Source organism: Solanum verrucosum, unplaced genomic scaffold (assembly GCF_900185275.1).
Source record: "Solanum verrucosum unplaced genomic scaffold, falcon-dt-bn FXZP01000007.1, whole genome shotgun sequence".
Classification (NCBI taxonomy): Eukaryota; Viridiplantae; Streptophyta; class Magnoliopsida; order Solanales; family Solanaceae; genus Solanum; species Solanum verrucosum.
Genome location: NW_026020177.1, coordinates 2,432,978 through 2,454,361, shown reverse-complemented (window position 1 = coordinate 2,454,361; position 21,384 = coordinate 2,432,978). Strand labels below are relative to the sequence as shown.

Here is a 21,384-nt window from a genome sequence, read left to right as displayed (position 1 = left end):
AAACAAAAATGTATTAATTTTGCAATAAATTTATAAAAGAATTATTCTACTTATAACGTTAACGAACTTAAATATAAATTTTTATTACATAGGTTTATAAATAAAATATAATATATAAAAAGTTGTTATATAATTAGAGCATTAAAAGTAACAAGGGTAAAATAAATTCTACATAGAATAAAGGGAGGGGAAGGAGGAGAGAAAGAATGACTATTTTTTCAAAGTTTAGGGGGAGATTGATTTTTAAATCAAAGTTGGGGGTGTAAATGATTTTCTTTCAAAATTTATGCGAATAATTATATATATATATATATATATATATATATATATATATATATATATATATATTAAATAAACATAAAACCTCTTTTAAAAAATTGTCTTTAGACAATCTATTTTATTGAGTCGCTCATGTATCAAAAGGACATATATATTCAAAATCTTTGACAATCTTATTCTCTTTATTCCTAATTTAGCAAACAGATCACGAAAATTTTAAAAAGAAGATAGCTAAAGCAAGGAAACATAACATAATTCGATACTATTTCACATATGATCAAAGAAAAATATGAATCTGAGCAAACTTTCTTTGTTCAATTAGACAAAGCAAAAATAATTGAAAAATTAGTACAAGAAGAAGATATAAGAGTTTCCGAGCATTCATAAAATGGAGAAAGACTTACAAGTTACAACTTGTTTTGATGTACAGGAACGAATATCGCTCGATTAGTTGAGAGATGAATTTCTAAGGGTCAATAATTTGCTTTTGCCGACTTAGAGCGAGGTTTTATGGCCCCTGTGGTCATTTGCTTGGTTTTGGTGTGATTTTACTATTTTGTCCCTTTCTGTTACTTTTGTGCAATGTACTTGGTGTGTTGGGATGAGTGACACGCTTTCCGATGTGGCCAGAAGAGAGTTGTGTGAATTTTTCCTTTTTGGAAGTGTTTAAGTTGAAAGACTTGAATTTGGCCTACATCTAGAGAATTTAATGTCGTATGAGTTTTTTCGTCAGTTCCATCAGTTTTGAAAGATCCATTTTGGACTAGTGACATAGTTGGTTTGGGTTCCGAATCTTTTGGTGTGGGTTTGAGCCATTAGTCAAAAGTTCTTGAAAGTTTGGCAAATATTTGACTTCGGCCAATATTCTTGATAAAAGTGATCAGATGAGAATTTTGTCAATGTGGTTAGCTCTAGAATATTGAGTTTGGTCTAGAACAACCTTTACTTCGAATCTCAAGGTGATCAGCTGAATTTTATGGTATTTTACATTTTTTTATTTTGGTTGCCTTTGTAAGTATTGTCTTGGGTCAACATTCAATCAAACTACCTCCATTAATTGTTTTGTAGATTTCATTGAGTTTGAACTATCATTTTAGTAGGGGTAGCATAGTTCATATGTGTTCACAAAATGTTACTAATCTGATTTTTTTACTAATTTAAAATTAACTAGTTGTTTTGATATTCAGTCATGCATGTACGGTTTGAAAGGTGTTATGTTGGTGTGGGTTCTCCTTTAAAATAAAAGACAAGAAGACAAACATGAGTCGGGTGTTGTGTCTGTATGGGATTACTGTAAAATAATCCAATCCTAAGAAGACAAAAATACGTTAGGTGTTGTGTTTGTGTGCGGTGTGTATATGTAGGGTTATATGTATGTATGGGGTTATAATACAATAAAAAAATCTCACTATCATGGACTTTAACTTACTTGAACTGCTTGGATATCTCTTTGTAATTAAATTCTCATATTCTCTTAGTGACATTGGGGTTATAGGTGTGTATGTGTGTGCTTCTTTAGTCAATTTGTATTCTATTAGTGACTTGCAGTTAATTATTGTTAATGTCTATGAATATAGGTATGAGTGGATTTACGGTCATTATTTTAAAGTTATATTACAGTACGATCTTATTAAATGAAGGCGAGGAAGTAAAATTTGTGGGTGAGTTAGTGAGTGAATATGTGAATGTTGATATGGATACAATGTCATATTTTGATATTAAAGACAACATTAAATAATTATGGTATAGCTCAAATTACAAATATAGTATCTGACCACCTAACAATTGCATCTTAAGAGATATTGATAATGATGATATTCTCTTGGCAATATGTAATTGTTTACAAAATGGGATATTCTCGATATGACAATGATGTTATTATCTTGGCAATATGTAATTGCTTACAAAATGGATTATTTTGGATGTATATGTGTGTGCGCGCGCGTGCACATGCTTGGGGAGGAATTTGATGGAGCTTTTAATAAAGTTGAAACCACTTGAAATAACACTAGTCAAAACATTAAATATAATGCAGTAGGTGATGCTATTTTTAATGGGGCAGATGTATCTAAATTTTACCTCAAATATTCCTTCTATATCAGATCCAACAACTCCGAATAATGATCCATCAAATTCTTAAGATAGTGAATACTCTTAAAAAGATTCTGATAAGTCAAGTGATCATAGTGATGGTAGTGAAGTATTTGGAATAGACCATTATGGAAGTGATATTCTTAAGGAGTTAATAGAGTTTAGGGATAAGAAAAGATAATGTTGAACCAGATCATGAATTTGATTAGACTATCATCAGGAAAAATACTTTAGAAGAAAGGCTAAGGGGTGATGAACCATATTATACATGTTATGATGCTTGTAGCTTTGAAACTGACACAAATGATAGTTGTGTTGTTTGAAAAAATTGAAAAAATGAGGTTCAAATTTTCTAAAACAAGAAGGAAAAAACATACCACAAACAGTGTCTGATTTGATCCCAATATAATGAAAATTGTGTGGCAATTGAGTATAATTTTTGAAAATGTGAAAGAGTTTAGATTTATAGTTACTAAGTATGCAATTCATAGAATGATTCAGATTTAGAAGTATGTGAATGGGCCAACTAGAGTAAGGGTGAGATGTTGCAAGAAAAATTGCAAATGGTTATTATATACGAGTCTTGACACTGCAACTAATAACTTTATTATTAGGAATTACATTCCAGTACATCTATATGAGAAGGCCTCTAGAAATTATTTGTGCAACTCTAAATTTCTTACTAACATTTTAAAGATGGAATAATTGAACAACCGAATATCGGAATGTTCAAGATGTAAGATTTATTCAGAAAGAAGAATAATGTGCATGTTGTTATGACCATATCTAGAAGAACAAGATTTAAAATTTTGAATGAAATTATGGGTGATTATATTAAGGAGTTTGGGAGAATTATTAAGTATAAAAATGAATTGTTAAGGTCTAAACCTAAGAGTACTTGTGTGGTGAAGCTTGGTGACACTAATAAACTTGATAGGCAGTATTCTAGACATTTTACATGTATTTTAAATCATTCAAGATGGCATTCATGTTATGTATAACATATATTGGGTTAGATGGTTATTTATTGAAGGGAGTATGCAGGGGTCAATTATTTATTGCAGTGGACAAAGATGACAATAACCAAATGCTTCCTTGCTTGGATTGTAGTAAAAAATGAGAACAAATATAATTGAAATTGGTTTATTTCTCTATTGTAAGAAGACTTGGAATTAGGAGATTGAACAAGTTTCACCATCATGTTAGAAAGAAGGTAAATTCTAGTAGCTAGGAAAGCTTTTCTATTTCACAATTACAATCCGTTGGTTAACTCTTTTTTATAAAAAAAAAATTAATTCAGTAATATTTGTTATAACTTGTATGGGCTGAATGTAGCTATTAATGAGTTGTTACCGACTTTTGAGGAAAAAAAGTGTGCTAGGGATATTCTAGCAAATTGATCAAAGAATTGAAGGAGACTGCAAAGGAAGAATTTGTTTTGAAAGTGTGTTAGAAGTACTTTTGAAGCTGATTTCAAAGAAATAATGAGTTGTCTAAATTAGGTAAGAAAATAATTGATGATCTACTTTACTATGATAAAAAAAATATTGGTGCAAAATGTATTTTAGTTGTGAAGTCAAGTGTGATGCAATAGATAATAACATGTGTGAGAGCTTTAATGCTTGAGATCTTGATTGCAAGACATAAAACAATTATTAGTGTACCTGAAGAGATAAGAGTTAACGTCATGACTAGGCTGACTAGGTTAAGTGAATTTCCAAACTCATGGGTAACCAATTTCTCTCTAATGACGATGAAAGTATTGGAGGCCAATATTGATAAGTCAATGAAATGTAATATTGAGATAAATGAAGTAATATGATATGAAGTTTTGGATGGATACCAAAATCAAAATGTATGTTTAAGAAAGATGAAGCGTAATTGTAGATCTTGAATGTGTTGGATAATATAATAGATGGGGAAAATATAATATTAAAACAATAATACAATAATTAGAATAAATACTACTACAATAATATTCTTAAGTAATATAAATAATACAAAAGAAAGCAAGTCGAGAGAAGATATTAAGAATTGGCTAAGTATTATTCCTTATCTTGATTTTCTCTTCTCAAAACTAACCAACCAATATATATAGAGATGAGCAACGCGGTGGGAGACATCAACAACTTGGAGATAAAGTAATATATCAACATGGCCACCAAGTTCAATGACATATGTAATGATGTCATATGCAAACTTGGCCATCAAGTTTAATGACATGTGTAATGACATATGTGTATTTAGTCATCAAGATAATGTCATACGAACTTGATGAGCCAAATTTGGCTCTAAGTAATTTAAAATGTTTTTAAAATATCCAATGATTAACTTTTCAAGGACACTTCATCCAATTCTAAGTGTCAACGATCGCTAGTTAGTATAAAACCCAACCAAATGATTTGGGGTCAAATTCCACAGCGAGTGGTACGTGTTTAAGATTCAATGGTAAAGTGTGAACATGATCAAGTCAGTCATAGGAATAGACATTATCGAATGAAGTTGATCGCTAGTCAGTATAAAACCCAACCAAATGATTTGGGGTCAAATTCCACAGCGAGTGGTACGTGTTTAAGATTCAATGGTAAAGTGTGAACATGATCAAGTCAGTCATAGGAATAGACATTATCGAATGAAAACATAATTCAAATCAAGGGGTGACACAAATGTCAAATAAGTGGGTTTTGGTTTTAATTATCAACTACAACAACAGCAAATAACACAAAAATAACAATAATGAGACGGGTTCTTGGGATGTGATTCAATTATAGGCTAATGTAGACAAATAGGTAATTGCAATTGTTAGGAAATAGTTATAAATTAGTGAATAAGCTAGACTATAGAGGAGGTAAACTTTCTCTCGAACAATTTACCCCGAATCAAGTTGATTTCTCTCGAACATCAACAAGCATGCAAAATAAGAACAACCTACGCTTTAGTCCATTCACTCTCTTGAGCTGAATGTGTGGAAAAGGGTTTAGAATTCACTCTCTCGAGCTGAACCCATGACAACCCAATACCCACTGACCATCAATCAATAATCTTAGTTTTAAACATCTCTCTCGAGCAAGCAAAAAACACAAGGGTAGAACTACATTTGCAACTACAATTCTTAAATTGAACCACAATTAATAATTGAAATCACTTCTAAATAACATTTAAACTAACAATTAGTAATACCTATAAACTAAATCAGTCCATAATCACACCCCAAGAATTGTGGTTTTAGCTAGACATCATAAAAAGATAAAAATCTTTACCAAACTGAGTTTCCATCAACTGGGTAAGATTAATTTTGTCCTTACAATGTTCCAAGTCGAAGAATCTCAAAGACCCACTTCCAATTTCTCAAAAGTGAAAAACTTCAATTCTCCAAAGCTTAGGAAAAACTAGAGAAAGCTGTAATTAAAAATATGAATATAATTTTATGATTGATAATTCCTCTTCTTTCTAAATGTTCAAAAATGTATTTATAGTCGCCAAAAATGTGTTGCGAAGAGTCACTCGACAAAGTAAGTCGGGCTCGCCGATCCACTCGGCGATTCGTCTTTTGGTCAATTCCATCGCCCTTTTACCTTGGCCTTCAGCATCCTCGAGGTCTGTAACTTTGAGCGATCCAACACTGTATCACAGAACCACTTGGCGATCCGCCGACATATCCTTTTTCTCACCGACTTGGTTCTTTCCTTCAGAGCTTGACACACTGGAACTTTAGGCGGTCAAGAAGTCGTTTGGCGACTCGCCAAGTGGACTTGGCGATCACCAAGCTTACTTTTCTTCATTCTTTCAGCTCGCTTCGTTCCTTTTTGCAAATTAGTGTCCTTGCTTTGTTCCTCAATCCAAACACCTGGAAATCAAGGATTTTACATAAGTTATTGGCACAAAATAAGCATTTGAGGACACTAAATCTATACAAATAAATCCCTAAATGAGTCCAAATCTCAGACTCATCAACACCCCCAACTTAAATTTTTGCTTATCCTCAAGTAAAACTCAAGTTCAGCAGTTCAAAAAGGATGTCTCAATCAGTGCTACACAAGACTCAATCATGAATGCACACAACAAGACTCAACTTACTTATGCAAGGATCAGTTGTGCACTCAAAGGTTCAAGTTGTGACTCACCATTACCAACGATTCTCATGTTCACAATACTTGCTTCAAATGCAAGTTCAAGCTCAACAAAGGTGCTCAAATTCCCTCACACAAAGAATGATTCCATATTCACACAATTATTCAACACTTTATAGTTCTGAAATCACATACAACTCTCACTCACAAAGATGAACACATGCATGACTTCAACCATAGGTTTGCCCTTATTTTCCAACAAACACTTGTTTCAGCTCACTCAAGATCAAAAAGGTCTTTTTAAGGCTTATAACGGGGTTGAGTGTAAAGGTATGATCATTTAGGCTCAGTGGTTGTTATCCTCATGAAATGTGGTATGAACAACTTTCCTTCCTTTTCTTCGCGTTTTCATTCATGCTCAAAATTCACCCCATTATTCACTTCTCATGGACTACCGGACACCCCATTTCCTTTGCAACTTTCATTACTTTATTTCACAACTTTTCTTTCTTTTTATTTTTCATTTCTCTTTTCTTTTCTCTTTTTTTTTTGTATGGAGGGGTTCCAAATACTCAAAACCATGGATCAAATGGGGATTTATTTGCACTTCTTGATTTACCTTCTCTTTTCACCACACCCCAACTTAGGCTTTTGGCCTAAGTTGGCTATTCAAACAAACCACACTTCATGAGGATTATGGGTGAAGGGATAAAGAGGTGTTACAATTGCATCAAGTTCCTTCCAAGAAAAGGATAAGGCTCAAAGGGTGTTCAAGCAAAGTTCCCACTCTCACAAGGTAGGCTACAAAAGAGGTATAATGTCAAATTGTTTCACTCCTCAAGATTGTTGCCTAAGATCATTTCAAGATCTTTCATCACCTAGTCAGCCGGATCAACGGGGCAAATACTAGGTGTCATCACACATGGTTCACGGTAAGCTCATCACACAAGACATTGACACCAATATCAAACAAGACTCCACACTTTCGCTAATGTGCAATGTTCATCACAAGAGACTCATTCGATAACCGGCTAGTCACAACGAGATGCAAAAAGTTCACATATTGTCTATGCAACTTCATTTGGCCTCATCGTAGCCGCACATTCATTTTTGTTCGATTAAGAGCACTATTCAAGTCATCGGTATTGATCATAACCGATACTCAAATTTGCACAAAAACAGCCACAATCAACACAACAAGAGGTCGCAATTTTTGTTTGGAAGGGTCAAAACCATTACATTCAAAACAAGGAACCATAAGCTCAAACATCCACAAAATAGTGCCATAACACAAGTTAAACACACAAACCCAATATATACAAAAATAATAATCACAAGAGGTAGGTATGGAAATACCTCACCCCACCACAAATAAAAAGCAATTTGTCCTCAAATGCAATAAAGTACTAAAAATCAATAAAAGTGACAGAGAGGGAGGTAAAGAGGGATCCTGTCTACACTAAAAATCAATAAAAGGATTTTACATCAGTTATGGGCACAAAATAAGCAGTTAAGGACACTAAATCTATACATATAAAGCACTAAATGAGTCCAAATATCGGACTCATCATCCAACAATCTCTCATATATTTTAAAAAGATTTTGAAATAAAGAACTAGACTTGCTTAATTTTGTATGATCAAAATGTAATAGATTTAGTGTCTTTCGGACTATGAACCAAACTTAGACCAATAAAATTTAACTTCTAGAATTATTGGTGAAATATAAAATTTCTATGAACCAATTATTCTTTTGTAAGTCAGAGATTCTACCAATCACATTTTAATCCTCATATTTTGTTGTTCAACGTGGTTTTGTGCCAATAAGCCATGCGCGTGCCTGGTCATTCATGAGAGCTCTAGAGACTAGGTCAAAATCTCATAGAAGTGGCTTCACTCCACTTCTCATATAGGTGAATTCATCAAGTGTATACTGGTTTAAATACACCATCCATAAAGACTGAATTCATTAAGAGTTAATAACTCATCCCTCATAATTAATAGTAGTTCAAGCACTCTCTATTAGTACGCAATGTCAATATCAACTTGTTATTACCCATATGAACCTACTTCATGGGATCTCCAGTCACATATGTTGGGTTACCATCTCTATTGACAATCATATTCGCCTTAACCCCATCTCTTTCGAGGATTGTAGAATTAATTTTCTTCCCACAGGTTTAGTCAGTGAATCGGCTGAATTCAGTTCTGACTTCACACAATCAATGGAACTTACTCCATCTCTCAGCAGCTGCTTAACGACATCATGTCTCAATTTCATGTGTCTGCTCTTACAATTGTAAGACTTATTCTTCACAATAGCAATTGCGGCTTGACAATCACAGTGTATAAACACAGGAGGAAATTCCCTTTATTAAAGGGATATTCGCTAAGAAATTTCTTAGCCCTTCAGCCTCAGAACCTGCCAGCTCCAGAGCTACAAACTCTGACTACATAGTCAATCTAGCAATGATCGTTTGTTTAGCTAATTTCCATGATAGTACCACCACCTAAGGTGAACACATATTCACTAATGGATTTTGTCTCATTTGAATCAGAGATCCAGTTAGCATCACAAATGTAGAAGGAAATCCACTATACCTGATACCATAATTCATGGTTCCTCTCAAATATTTCATTAGTCTATTTAATGTAGACCAATGCTCTTTATTGGGATTGTGAGTATATCTACTCAGTCTACACACAACATAGGCTATATCAGGCCTAGGAAAATTCATTAAATGCATTAGACTCCCAATAATCTGAGCATACTTAGACTGAGCAACTGGGTCACCTTTACGCTTTTTCAATTGAGAGTTAGCATCATAAGGAGTGGCCACATGTATCACCTCCAAAAATTCAAACCTTTTAAGAAGTCTTTCCATATAATGTTCTTGTGACAACATTATACCATCTTCACTCCTTCTAACTTTTACTCCCAATATCATATTTACTTCACCAGATCTTTCATATCAAAATTAGTAGACAAAAATGATTTGATACTCTGCACAATATTCAAACTTGTACCAAATATAAGCATGTCATCAACATATAAACATATTATCACATAATCATTGTCTACCATTTTAGTATAAACACATTTATCTACTTCAATAGAAGAAAAAACGTATTTCATCAAGACTTGATCAAATTTTTCATGCCACTGCTTAGGAGCTTGTTTAAGGCCATAAAGAGATTTAACTATTTTAAAAACTTTATTTTATTGTCCAGAAATAATACATCCTTCAAGTTGAACCATATAAATTTCTTCTTCTACATCACATCCTTCAAGTTGAACCATATAAATTTCTTCTTCTACATCACCATTTAAAAAAGTGTTTTTACATCCATTTGATGGATAAAGAGCTTATGAATTGATGCTAAGGCAATTAAACTTCTAATAGAAGAAATTTTTGTCGCTGGTGCAAATGTATCAAAATAATCAATATTTTCATTTTGAGAAAAACCTTTTGCTACTAACCGAGCTTTATATTTATCTATAGATCCATCAGGATTAAGTTTCCTTTTGAAAATTCATTTACAGCCAATAGGTTTTGCACCAAGAGGTAGATCAGTTAAAATCCACGTATTATTTTTCATAATTGAATCAATTTCAATTTTTATTGCCTCTTTCCAAAATTTAGCATCAGAAGAAGATATAGCTTCAGAATAAATTAATGGTTCACTGTCAACAAGAAAAGTTTGAAAATCAATTCCATAAGAAAAATATTATTTTCTAGGCTTTTTCCTCCTTCTTAGTTCTTCAATATTAGAAATAGACTCACTATTTCTTTCAGCAGGTACATGAAATTTTTTATCACATAGTGAAAACATATGTTCAAAGAATTCAACATTTTTGTCTCTAGTAATGCAATCAAGCACATCACTCTTTAAAACAACAAATCTATATGTAGCACTATGTTCATCATATCCAATATGCATGCAATCAGCTGTTTTAGAACCTATTTTTCTCTTCTTAGGTTCAGGCAAGAGAACTTTAGCAAGACACGCCACACTTTTAAATATTTTAAATTAGGCTTATAACCTTTCCACAATTCATAAGGTGTTTTGACAGTTCTTTTATGAGGAATTCTATTTTGCAAGTGGCATGCAGATAATATAGCTTCACCCCACAAATTATTAGGTGCATTAGAACTTATTAACATAGAGTTCATCATTTCCTTTAATGTTTTATTTTTCCTTTCAGCTACTCCATTGGATTCATAGAGTAAGGTGGAGTTACTTCATGAATAATTCCTTCTTCTTTTTTCCACAAAAGGCATTTAAGGATAAATATTCTCCACCTCTATCAAATCTAATTCTCTTGATTTTCTACTAAGTTGATTTTCAACTTCAGTTTTATAAGAAATAAAGGCAGTAAAAGCATCATCTTTATTTCTAAGTAAATATAACTTAGTAAATATAGAAAAATCATCAATAAAAGTCACATAATATCTTTTACCACCTCTAGTCAGTGTTTGTTTTAAATCACCTAAATCAGTGTGAATTAAAGACAATAATTCAGTTTCTCTATTTACTGAAAAACATGACTTTTTAGTAGTTTTAGCTTCAGCACATATTTCACATTTATTAATATTATTTGAATCTAAATCAGATATCATACCAAGTGATTGCATATTTTTTTATATAAGATAAATTAACATGTACTAATCTAGCATGCCATAAAGAAATAGATTCAATCATGTAAGCAAAAGTAGATGTTTTTTCATTCACAACATCACAAACATTAAGTACAAAAAGTCCCTGGTTGCAATAGTCTTTTCCCACAAACACATTATTTTTTGTCAGTATGATCTTTTCAGATTCAAATGACACTTTCACTCCAGCTTTATCAAGCAAGGCAACGAAAATCAGGTTTGCACGCATTGTAGGAACATGTAGCACAATCACAAGGGCTAAAGTTTTTCCCGAAATAAGTTTCAGGAGCACTTTACCCTTACCCAAGACTTTAGTAGTTCTTGAGTCTCCAATGTAGACTACTTCATTTACTTAAGAAATGACAGCTGCAATAATTTCATTTCCTTTAGCTAAATTAGCCTTGGGAGGATAACCCTTTTCTTTGTCATTTTTTATTTTCTTCCTACACTGTGCGGCATAATAACCTGATGTTTCACAAGTAAAACAAGAGTCTTTCTTTTTCTTAAATTGAGATTATAAGACCTGTAACCTTGAGACTTATTAACATACCTTTTGTTGTTATTGCTTTGATCTTGTACAAAGTTTGCTAGCAGTGTTGATTCCTTTTCTTTGAATCACTCCTTTTTGTAGTTTGTTGTACCATAAATTTCTGTTAGAGTGATTGGAATAGTAACAACTTTGGTAGCACCATCATAAATATTATTAGTAGTATCAAGACGTATATTATTTGTCATAGATTCTTAGATTGTTGGATAATATAATAGATGGGGAAAATATGATATTAAAATGATAATACAATAATTAGGATAAATACTACTACAATAATATTCTTAAGTAATATATATAAATAATACTTGAGTCGTGCTAGGCACTGTCCTAAGAAACTATTTCAGCAATGTGAAATGTTTTCCCAGGATTAAACAAGTCTTCTCTAATTAATTAGAGGATACAAGAATCAACAAAATATAAATAATGCAAAAGAAATAAAATCGAGAGAAGATATTAAGAATTGGCTAAATATTACTCCTTATCTTGGTTTTCTCTTCTCAAAACTAACCAACCAATATATATAGAGAGGAGCAAGGCGGTGAGAGACATCAGCAACTTGGAGAGAAAGTAATATATCAATTTGGCCACCAAGTTCAATGACATATGTAATGATATGCAAACTTGGTCATCAAGTTTAATGATATATGTTTATTTAGTCATCAAGATAATGTCATACAAACTTGATGAGCCAAATTTGGCTCTAATTAATTTAAAATGTTTTTAAAATATCCAACAGAATATTGAATGGGATACTATGTGTACATGTCTTAGCTACAATGTTGGATAAGCAATATGATCCACGTGGTTTTATTCATTCATGCTACTCTAAAGAGAGGTACTTGATGATTTACTCACATTTCATTCAACCCATGAATAACATGTCAATGTGGTCAAAATCAAGAGGATCTATGAATAACATGCCAATGTGATCAAAATCAATAAATCCTCTTGTTGCTCCATCAGTGATCAATAAAATGTCAGGGAGACCTAGAAAGTTGAGAAGAAAAGGGTGGGTGAAACTTAGGTATCCGATAAATTAACTAAAATTGAAATAACTATGATATGTACTCATTACCAAGTTAAAGGTCATAATAAAACAAGATGTCATTTATTAAGGACCGAAAGAGTTGATTCCATGGCTAGAAAATAGAGAGTTGTACCTAATTCGACTGTTGCAGATTAAGTTCAAGAAAGGAAAGAGGAAGTTCAAAGATATCTTACTATTTTGTCAATTATTTTTCAAATTGAACCAACTAACATTATATATATATATATATATATATATATATATATATATATATATATATATATATATATATATTACCTTAATTACCTTAAAATCATGAACTCCTAACTTGAATGTTAAATTACTATAATATCCCTAACTTTTGACTTTTTAGATGAGTTGTGACTTTTTTCAAAGGGTTGTGATTTTTAGATGAGTTGTGACTTTTCCAAAGGGTTGTGACTTCTCGGAAAGGTCGTGACTTTTTAGATAAGACAAAAAAAATATTTTTTTATACTACCCTTTGTTGACTATAAATAGAGGGATTTCCTCTTATTTTTAACCACAATTTTTTTAATCTTCTATTCGTCTTCTTCTTGTATTTTAAAATATTTCGTGTGATTTATTGTCATTAGGTGAGTTTGAAGTTTAGCGGAATATGAGGTACCACAATTCTGATAAAGTAAATTGTTCTATCCTAAGAGGGTATATTCCTTAACCTCGAGTACTTGAGGAAAATAATTTTGATGATATAATAAAAAAAATGCTTACTATATACATTAGAATGTAATGTTCCAATATATGAAGTTAACATAATGTAGTCTAAATTTATTTGTTTTGGTTAACAATTTCTCTTGTGATGTAGATATATGCTTCTGAATATCTTTTTAAAAAATTATTAAACTTCTCAAGAGCTAGAGAATTGTCACGATTTATTTTCTTGATGTTCAAGACAAAATAATAACTTTATTTATCAATGCTACTTATGTGATTTAGATTGTCAGGAAGTTTGCTTCAAAATAGTTATTACTATATATACATTGCCCTATTGTTTTACTGATTTACTATTTCTTAATATTTAAGTATTTTTGACGAAGAAAAGTTTATATGACTTGTAATAACGCCAGATGAAGTTTGTATTAGTTTATTTTTTATTGTAGTCTAAATTCATTTGTTTTTGTTAGCAATTTCTCTTGTGATGTAGATATATGCTTCTGAATGTCTTTTTCTAAAATTATTAAACTTCTCAAGAGTTAGAGAATTGTCACAATTTATTTTTTTGATGCCCAAGACAAAAGAATGACTTTATTTATCAATGTTACTTATGTGATTTGGATTGTCAGGAAGTTTGCTTCAAAATAGTTATTACAGTATAAACATTGCCCTTTTGTTTTACTGATTTACTAATTCTTAATATTTTAGTATTTCAATGAAGAAAAGTTCATATGACTTGTAATAATGTCAGTTGAAGTTTGTATTAGTTTAACTTTTATTGTAGTCTAACTTCATTTGTTTTTGTTAACAATTTCTCTTGTGATGTAGTTATATGTTTCTGAATATCTTTTCCAAAATTATTAAACTTCTCAAGAGTTAGAGAATTGTCATAATTTGTGTTTTTGATGCTCAAGACAAAATAATGACTTTATTTATCAATGTTACTTGTCAGGAAGTTTGCTTTTACCCCATTAAAGTAAGACCTATTTTTGAAAAAGACACTCAAACTTTGCGGGGGTCTTAATACACCCCTTAACTAGATTAATGTGAAATTATTGAACCATTTTTTGATATTTTATAGAGAGTGTATATCACTCACTTGAAGAGCGTGGAAACCAAAAAAAGTAAGATTAAACTTTTCTTTTGCAATATATTTTATTAACTATATAAATATTCTTTTATTTTACTGTTAATTTTTCTTTCTTTCTTCTCCTTCCCGAGCTTCACCATTGAAGGAGAGCTTAAATTTTATTTTTTTAATCTCTTTTTGTTTTTCATTTAAATTGGATTTCGACGGAGAGATTTAATTGTAACTAAATAACACAATCTCAGTACATAAATGAAAATGCATTTTCACTGACAAAAAAAATTCATTGATAACGGAAGCAACAACATATTTTTTGTTTCATCCTCAGATTTCTTCTCCTCCTTCTTGACCAGCTGGGGTGAGAATCTTCGGGAAGATGATGGTGACTTCGAAGATAGAATCGTCGGCGTTATTTCAATTAACCCTGATCAATTTACGAGGGCTGAAATCCTGTTAAGACCAAGCAAAAATAATCTCATTTGCGTTCGGAGAGAGAATTTTCGTTTTTTCAAATACAACCCATGTTGATTTAGAGCAAAAATCAAAGGCAAAACACACAAAAAGAAGACTTTGATAGAAATTTTAATTTGAAAAAAATAATTTTGCAAGAGGATTTGATTTTCCAATTTTGATTTTGATTTAGTGTTGTAAATAGTGTTGTAGCATTAATGGTGGCCACTCCACAGGACGAAGAAGACCAACAAATGGGGTTAAGCATGATTGAAGAAGAAAGAAAGAATAAAGAATTAAAACTAAAAAAAAAACAGAAATAAAAACAAAGATTAGGAAATTATATAAAATTGACAGGTGGAAAACAATAATTGATGCGTGCTTACACCTTCGTTTTTATAAGTGGGATTAACTGAAAAATGAGATATTTATATCACTTTAAAATTATTTAGTGGGGCTACTAGAACCCTTATAAAGTTTGAGTGTCTTTTTAAAAGAAGTGTCATAGTTGAATGGGGTAATTATGTATTTTTTTGTTTTACTAATTTACTATTTCTTAATATTTCAGTATTTTCGACAAAGAAAAGTTCATATGACTTCTAATAACGCTAGTTGAAGTTTGTATTAGTTTGATTTTTATTATTTATTTAATAATTAATTTTTATGAGATAAATATTTTCTTTAATGCAAATCTCTCTCTCTCTCTCTCTCTCTCTCTCTCTCTCTCTCTCTCTCTCTATATATATATATATATATATATATATATATATATATATATATATTTGGGTAGGTATTTATATATGTCACGAATGTATTATCAAGTTAACAAGATCTTGTAACTTCCAAAATATATTATTTTAAAATTTTCCGAGTTCTTTTTAAAAAAAAAAAAAAAAACTCACAACAAATGTGAAAATATGTGAGTATATATGAATCACTTAAAATTTATCATTAACAAAATAAATTTTATATTCAGTAATATGGAATAAACATTTTCATTTTGTCCCTACACTAAATTAAATCTAATAACTATATAAAAAAAAATAGTAACATTAATTAAAAGTCCTATTTGTTTATGTAAGTATAAAATTTATTAGAAATTCATCTATTGCACATTAGTCCTTTAGTTATAGCATTATAAATTCTCTTAGTTATTACTAATTATTGCAAATGTTATTCACACCCTTTTACATTCTTTAGTTATAAATTTATGAATTTTCATAGTTATTACATTAATTATTTCTATCTTTCATCTTTCCTTATATTAACTTTTGATCAATAATTTTTCATATTATTATACCGCTACTTTATGATAACACGGTGTTATTATTTTTTCTTGAACGAATCATGCTTGGTTGAATAAATTGAAAATTGTTTACAAGTATAAGAACTATATCTTTGTTGGGTGTAAGATAAACATGTGATTATATATATGATTTCACATATATAATATATTCTTTAATTTTAATTTTTAGTTTTTTCGGTAAAAATAAAAAGGAAACCTTTCTTAGTTACTATGGACAGTCAGATTACTATCTTTGATTTATGTACACAGTCAATTGAGAAGTCAAATATGAGAGCTAACAAAAAAAACGTCATCTATTATGTTATAACTTATAAAATAAAAACTAATATACAAAAATAGTTCTAAAAATTAAAATGTAGTTGTTCTCCACATGTTCATATGACATCTAAACAGATTAAGTGGAATACACGTGCAAAACACATCTGGTTAGATGACAAGAAAATACATAACAAATATTGTCTATAAGGTAATATTACTGAGATACGACTAATTACATGATTAAATCGAAATAAATATATACATTATTGCATTTAACAAATAAATTTTTTCATTAACCATCTTCATAGGTTTGTGTAAATAAAAGACATATATGACGATCAACATTGAACATTCACAAAAAAATCTGCAATATTATTTTGTGCAAAGCTTAATATTTAAATCTTCACTTAAATTTTCTGAATTAATAATCATGTGCAATGCAGTGTCGGAAAACTAGTATATATATATATGTGTGTGTGTGAGATTCTACTGCACAACACTTAATTGGAAAAAAATTGGACAAGGTATAATCATCTGTATAAAGAGAAGTTCCCTCCAAAAAACTAAAATCTTTTTCCTCTTCCTTTTTATTAATAAAACATCTACTACCAATTTCGAATAACAGCTTTGCTAAACACTAAGAATACCAACAAAATATCATATCACCCAAGATGATATGCATCCACTGATTCCATGTCCTTTGAAAACTTTATAAAAAATTAACCTTCAAGAAATTTTCCTCAAATGGGATACATTATACTATTATTTTACCTTAAAATATCAAAATCCACACAAGTAGTAACGGACAAAAAATGCCACAAAATTCAAAAATAGCACTATCCACATACATGATAGTTAAATTGTCTAGTGCAGTGCCATACAAACACAATAGTAACAACATATTCTATTCAGCCTAAAATATTCCTGTAAGCAGATTCGCAGCAGTCGAGATGGCTGCTCCTGTGATGGCACACTGAACCACCTGTTCATGAGAACGTTCTTCTAGTGTTAAAGACAAAGCTGCACCAGTTATTGCTCCCGCCAACGCGCTATTTTTCTGCAACGAGAAACTTTCAATACTTAGAAAACCTCAAAATAGTACACAAGAAACAATGCAGAGCAGAACAACCACAATTACTACATTCTCACGATGGTCTCAACAAGGGTTGTCCCCAGATAGGTTCGGAGCCAACGGAAAACTTAAGCTTATGGTGATTTCTCACAATATAGATTTTGTCTAGATGAATAATCGAGGTGGTGAAGTTGCTTTTGAAATGAACAACAACACAAATTCCACATGAACCAACAAATTCATGGACCAAGCAGAGAGAATGAACTACAGGAAATACTCATCCTACTACTAATAAATTAGCAACAACTAGACAACATGAAAACATATGATCATATCATGCTTCAGCAACCAGAAAAACTGACCCAATCGTGAACACCGCGTGCCTCTTTCAATCCATATGTAAGTCCAGAGTACATCCCCGCAGCTAGTCCTGCGGAAGTTTAATGTAAATGATTCATGCTCAACATCCCCGGGTGAAATATACATGTGATTTATGAATGTAATGTATTGAGTTTGAATGTCACATTTGCAAAGAGATAAAATTACTACCATCAACCAAATAATAAAAAAAAAGAACATTTCACTTTTCTAGTGAAATCTTATTTAAGATATTATTTTGTGGTTAACCTATTTCATATATGCAATTGGACTAGCACACCAAGTAGGATCAATAAATCATGAAACTATTTCTACTAGATAAGTGGCAATTCCCTAGCATAAAGAGAAGATTCAACAAATGTGTTGGTTGAACCATTGTATTTTGTTTATAATATGAAAGTCCGTCATTCTAGCCTGCCTTTGTGTACATTGTTTAGTTTCTATTAGGAGTGTTCACGATTTGGATAAAAACCGATTCAAATCGAAAAACCAAACCAAACCGATTAAAAAAAATCGATTTTATTTGGGTTTGGTTTTAGATTTTTGAAAACTGGTAGTATTTGGTTTGGTTTGGTTTTATTCAAAAAAACCGAAGAAATAACCGAACCGAACCGATGAGATGAATTATATGCAGATATTTTATTAATATACATACTTAATATATTGTTTTTATAAACAATTTTAAAGATTTTATTTATGTTTCTATTAAAATTTCTTTAAACTTTACTTATTGAAAGCAAGAAATCCCAAGGTGAAAACAGTTTTCTTATTGATTTCATGAATATGAGTGTCTATGACAATTCTTTGTGGACTGAAAATGTTATTGTCTCTTCCTTCTAGACCAATATAGTGAATTTTAAAGCTTTATTGATAGTAAATTCAGTGATTGAAAGTTCGGTAATTTAAGTCATTCTAACTATTTTTTGTTTTGAATGGATTGTTGCCACTTTTTTCACATTTTGAATGAATTGTTTCTTTTATTTTTATGTATAGTTAATAACCGAATAACCAAACCAAACCAAACCGAAACCGATAACCACCAAACCGATAAATGTATATTATAATTGGTTTGGTTTGGTTTTGATAATTTTAAAGCCGATTAAGTTGGTTTGGTTTTGGTTTTGACCAATAACTGATCCAAACCGACCCGTGAACACCCCTAGTTTCTATCCTCATCGTTCTCTATCAGAGGTTAGGTCCATGTTTCTCTATGCTTTTGCAACTTTTTTGATTTATAGGACATGGGAGGGGTCAAGTCTATCCCACGTCGGTAGGGTGATGGCTTAAATAGAGTCACCTTCCAATAAAATAAAATAATAAATAAATATATAAATGGAGGGAGTTTTTTGTTCTTAAAGGAGAAACAAATCACAATCACTTAAAACTCAAATTGCAATAATCAGAGAAAAAAAAAATGAGAGAGTAGGCTTTACCCCATTGAACAGATTCTTTTCCCGTGCTCTTTACCTGAAAAGGAATGCATAAGATTGTATTCAAATTAATCTGACTACAAATAGAAATCAATTTATAACCATATTTTACACATCTTCCAATGACGATTTCATTTTAATCCACAAACAAACTGGGAAACTCACTACCCACTAATCTTCTTGTCCATCCAATTAGAGAGACGGGCAGAGTTAGGTAGGTCCGAGAAGTTCATCTGAACTTCTTATTACACTGCTTATATAGGTTAAAATTAGCTTTAGGTATATATAGTAGAAATGTTGAACCCCTTTCGCTTCTTGTGTATGTACTTTTTCCATATTTTGAATGCATCAACATAATGTAAACAGTTATAAAAAAGAAAAGATAACAACAGAGGAAACATTATCTTACCAGGGCCTCAACTGACTTTCTGTTGGTCTCCCCTGCATCCAATATTACAAGAAAGTGAATAATAGTAGATTTTTATATATTCACAAAATTTAACTCAAAAATGATATGTAGACACCAAAAAGACTTGAGGGAATAGTATTATTTAGGGGTAGGGTATTGATTGTCAAAATGGCAATGATGATACAATTAGTACGTAGAACAACACAATGGAATATTACTTTACTTACCTCTAAGGTCTGGAAATCGATTCTTCTTGGGACCAGTGATCTCTGGTGGTATGCTACTAGTATCTCCACCGGTACCTAAAACAATCAATTCAAATTAAAATACTAAACTATATACTCGCAACCAACAAAAATAAAAAAAGAAAGAGAGCAAAATTGAAAACACCTTGAAGTTGACACAAATTATTAGTTCACAAATTTTAAAAACACCATTTTACTTGACTAATTAAATTTAGATACACCCCGGTTTACCACCCCATGACAAACCATCTCTTATGTGGTATAGAGAGCTCTCGCAGGAGAGTGGAACTCTTAATGAAAAGTTGAGAAAAGTATTGAAAAACTTAACAAGGGAAGTGTATTTCATTTAGGTCGAAAGATCAATCGGAGGTATATAATCAAGTTTAGGGGTATTTTTAAGATTATCAATAATTCGAAAATGAAACTAATAATCTGTGATACGTCTCTCAAAAAGAAAATAAAATAGGCTTACTTTCAGAAGCAGTAAAATAAGCCTCACGAGCAACAGCTTGAACAGCACCAATCTGATCATGAAAATGAAAATACACAAATCAAATTATAGTTATTGTGAAAAGAAGAGAAATATATGTATTATATTATAATATACCCCAGCAGCTTTGACGAAACTTTCAGAAATACGATTAAGAAGAGGATGTCCCAAATCAAAAAGTCCTCCCTTATCAAATCCATGAAGCAATGATCGACTCTCCAAGTTACTGCTCATTTTCTTTGCTTTTTTTAACAATAGAAACAAAAAAACTTCTTTTATTTTTTGCAAAAAGAGAGAACAACAAACAAAGCAAAATAATTAAAAAAGTGAAGTGTGAAGGAAGGGAGAGTTTATAGGGAAAAATTGTATGTATTCATGTTTGGAAGTGACAAGATAGGTACGTGTCCATTTTTCTAAGTTTTGAAAATTGTGAACCGGTCTTCGTGGCAAACTTTGAGGTTTGAAACAGCCCCAACCTTAATGTTTTCTTTATTTATTTTACTGATATTGAATCCTTGTTGTCACTCACCTTTTACTATTTCTTTTTCATGATTTTATATCTTCTGTGTGTGCTGATACGTGACCTATAAACTGAAATCCAAGAAAATTAATATTTTTTTTTCTTAATGTATACTACTTGCCGAAATGACATTATAATTTAATCTCTTTAAATCTATCTATACGTAACAGGAAAGGCAAAAATTGTTATGTGTCAGAATCACAAAAAAAACATAATCAATCATTAGCTGAAATTAATTATCTGAATTTAAATTATTATATAAAGACAATTGTTTAAACGTAATAAAATTTTTGTTTCCTTTTCCTTTTATAATTTAATTTAGACATTTTAAACTTTTTATGTTTTCCTTTTTTTGCTTTGGAATGTCGATTT

At 31.0% G+C, this 21,384-nt stretch overlaps 1 protein-coding gene across 1 annotated transcript; it reads right to left on the bottom strand.

Annotated features, from left to right (window-relative positions):
- Positions 1-17,213: 17,213 nt before the first annotated feature.
- On the bottom strand, positions 17,214-20,782 carry LOC125829075 (outer envelope pore protein 16-2, chloroplastic). Its single transcript, XM_049508350.1, has 7 exons — positions 20,610-20,782; positions 20,475-20,526; positions 19,985-20,059; positions 19,758-19,789; positions 19,352-19,385; positions 17,903-17,970; positions 17,214-17,525 (listed from the first exon to the last, which is right to left on the bottom strand). The coding sequence occupies exons 1-7, from the start codon at positions 20,724-20,726 to the stop codon at positions 17,382-17,384; spliced, it is 522 nt and encodes a 173-aa protein (XP_049364307.1). The 5' UTR covers positions 20,727-20,782; the 3' UTR covers positions 17,214-17,381.
- Between the last annotated feature and the right edge of the window lie 602 nt (positions 20,783-21,384).

Excerpts from the sequence above, each read along its gene's own strand:
- LOC125829075 (XM_049508350.1), bottom strand. The coding sequence starts at position 20,726 with ATGAGCAGTAACTTGGAGAGTCGATCATTGCTTCATGGATTTGATAAG. Across the intron at positions 17,971-19,351 it reads AAAAGAATCTGTTCAATGGG|GACTAGCTGCGGGGATGTAC; the intron begins GTAAAGCCTACT and ends AAACTTCCGCAG. Across the intron at positions 17,526-17,902 it reads CACGCGGTGTTCACGATTGG|AAAAATAGCGCGTTGGCGGG; the intron begins GTCAGTTTTTCT and ends TTCTCGTTGCAG.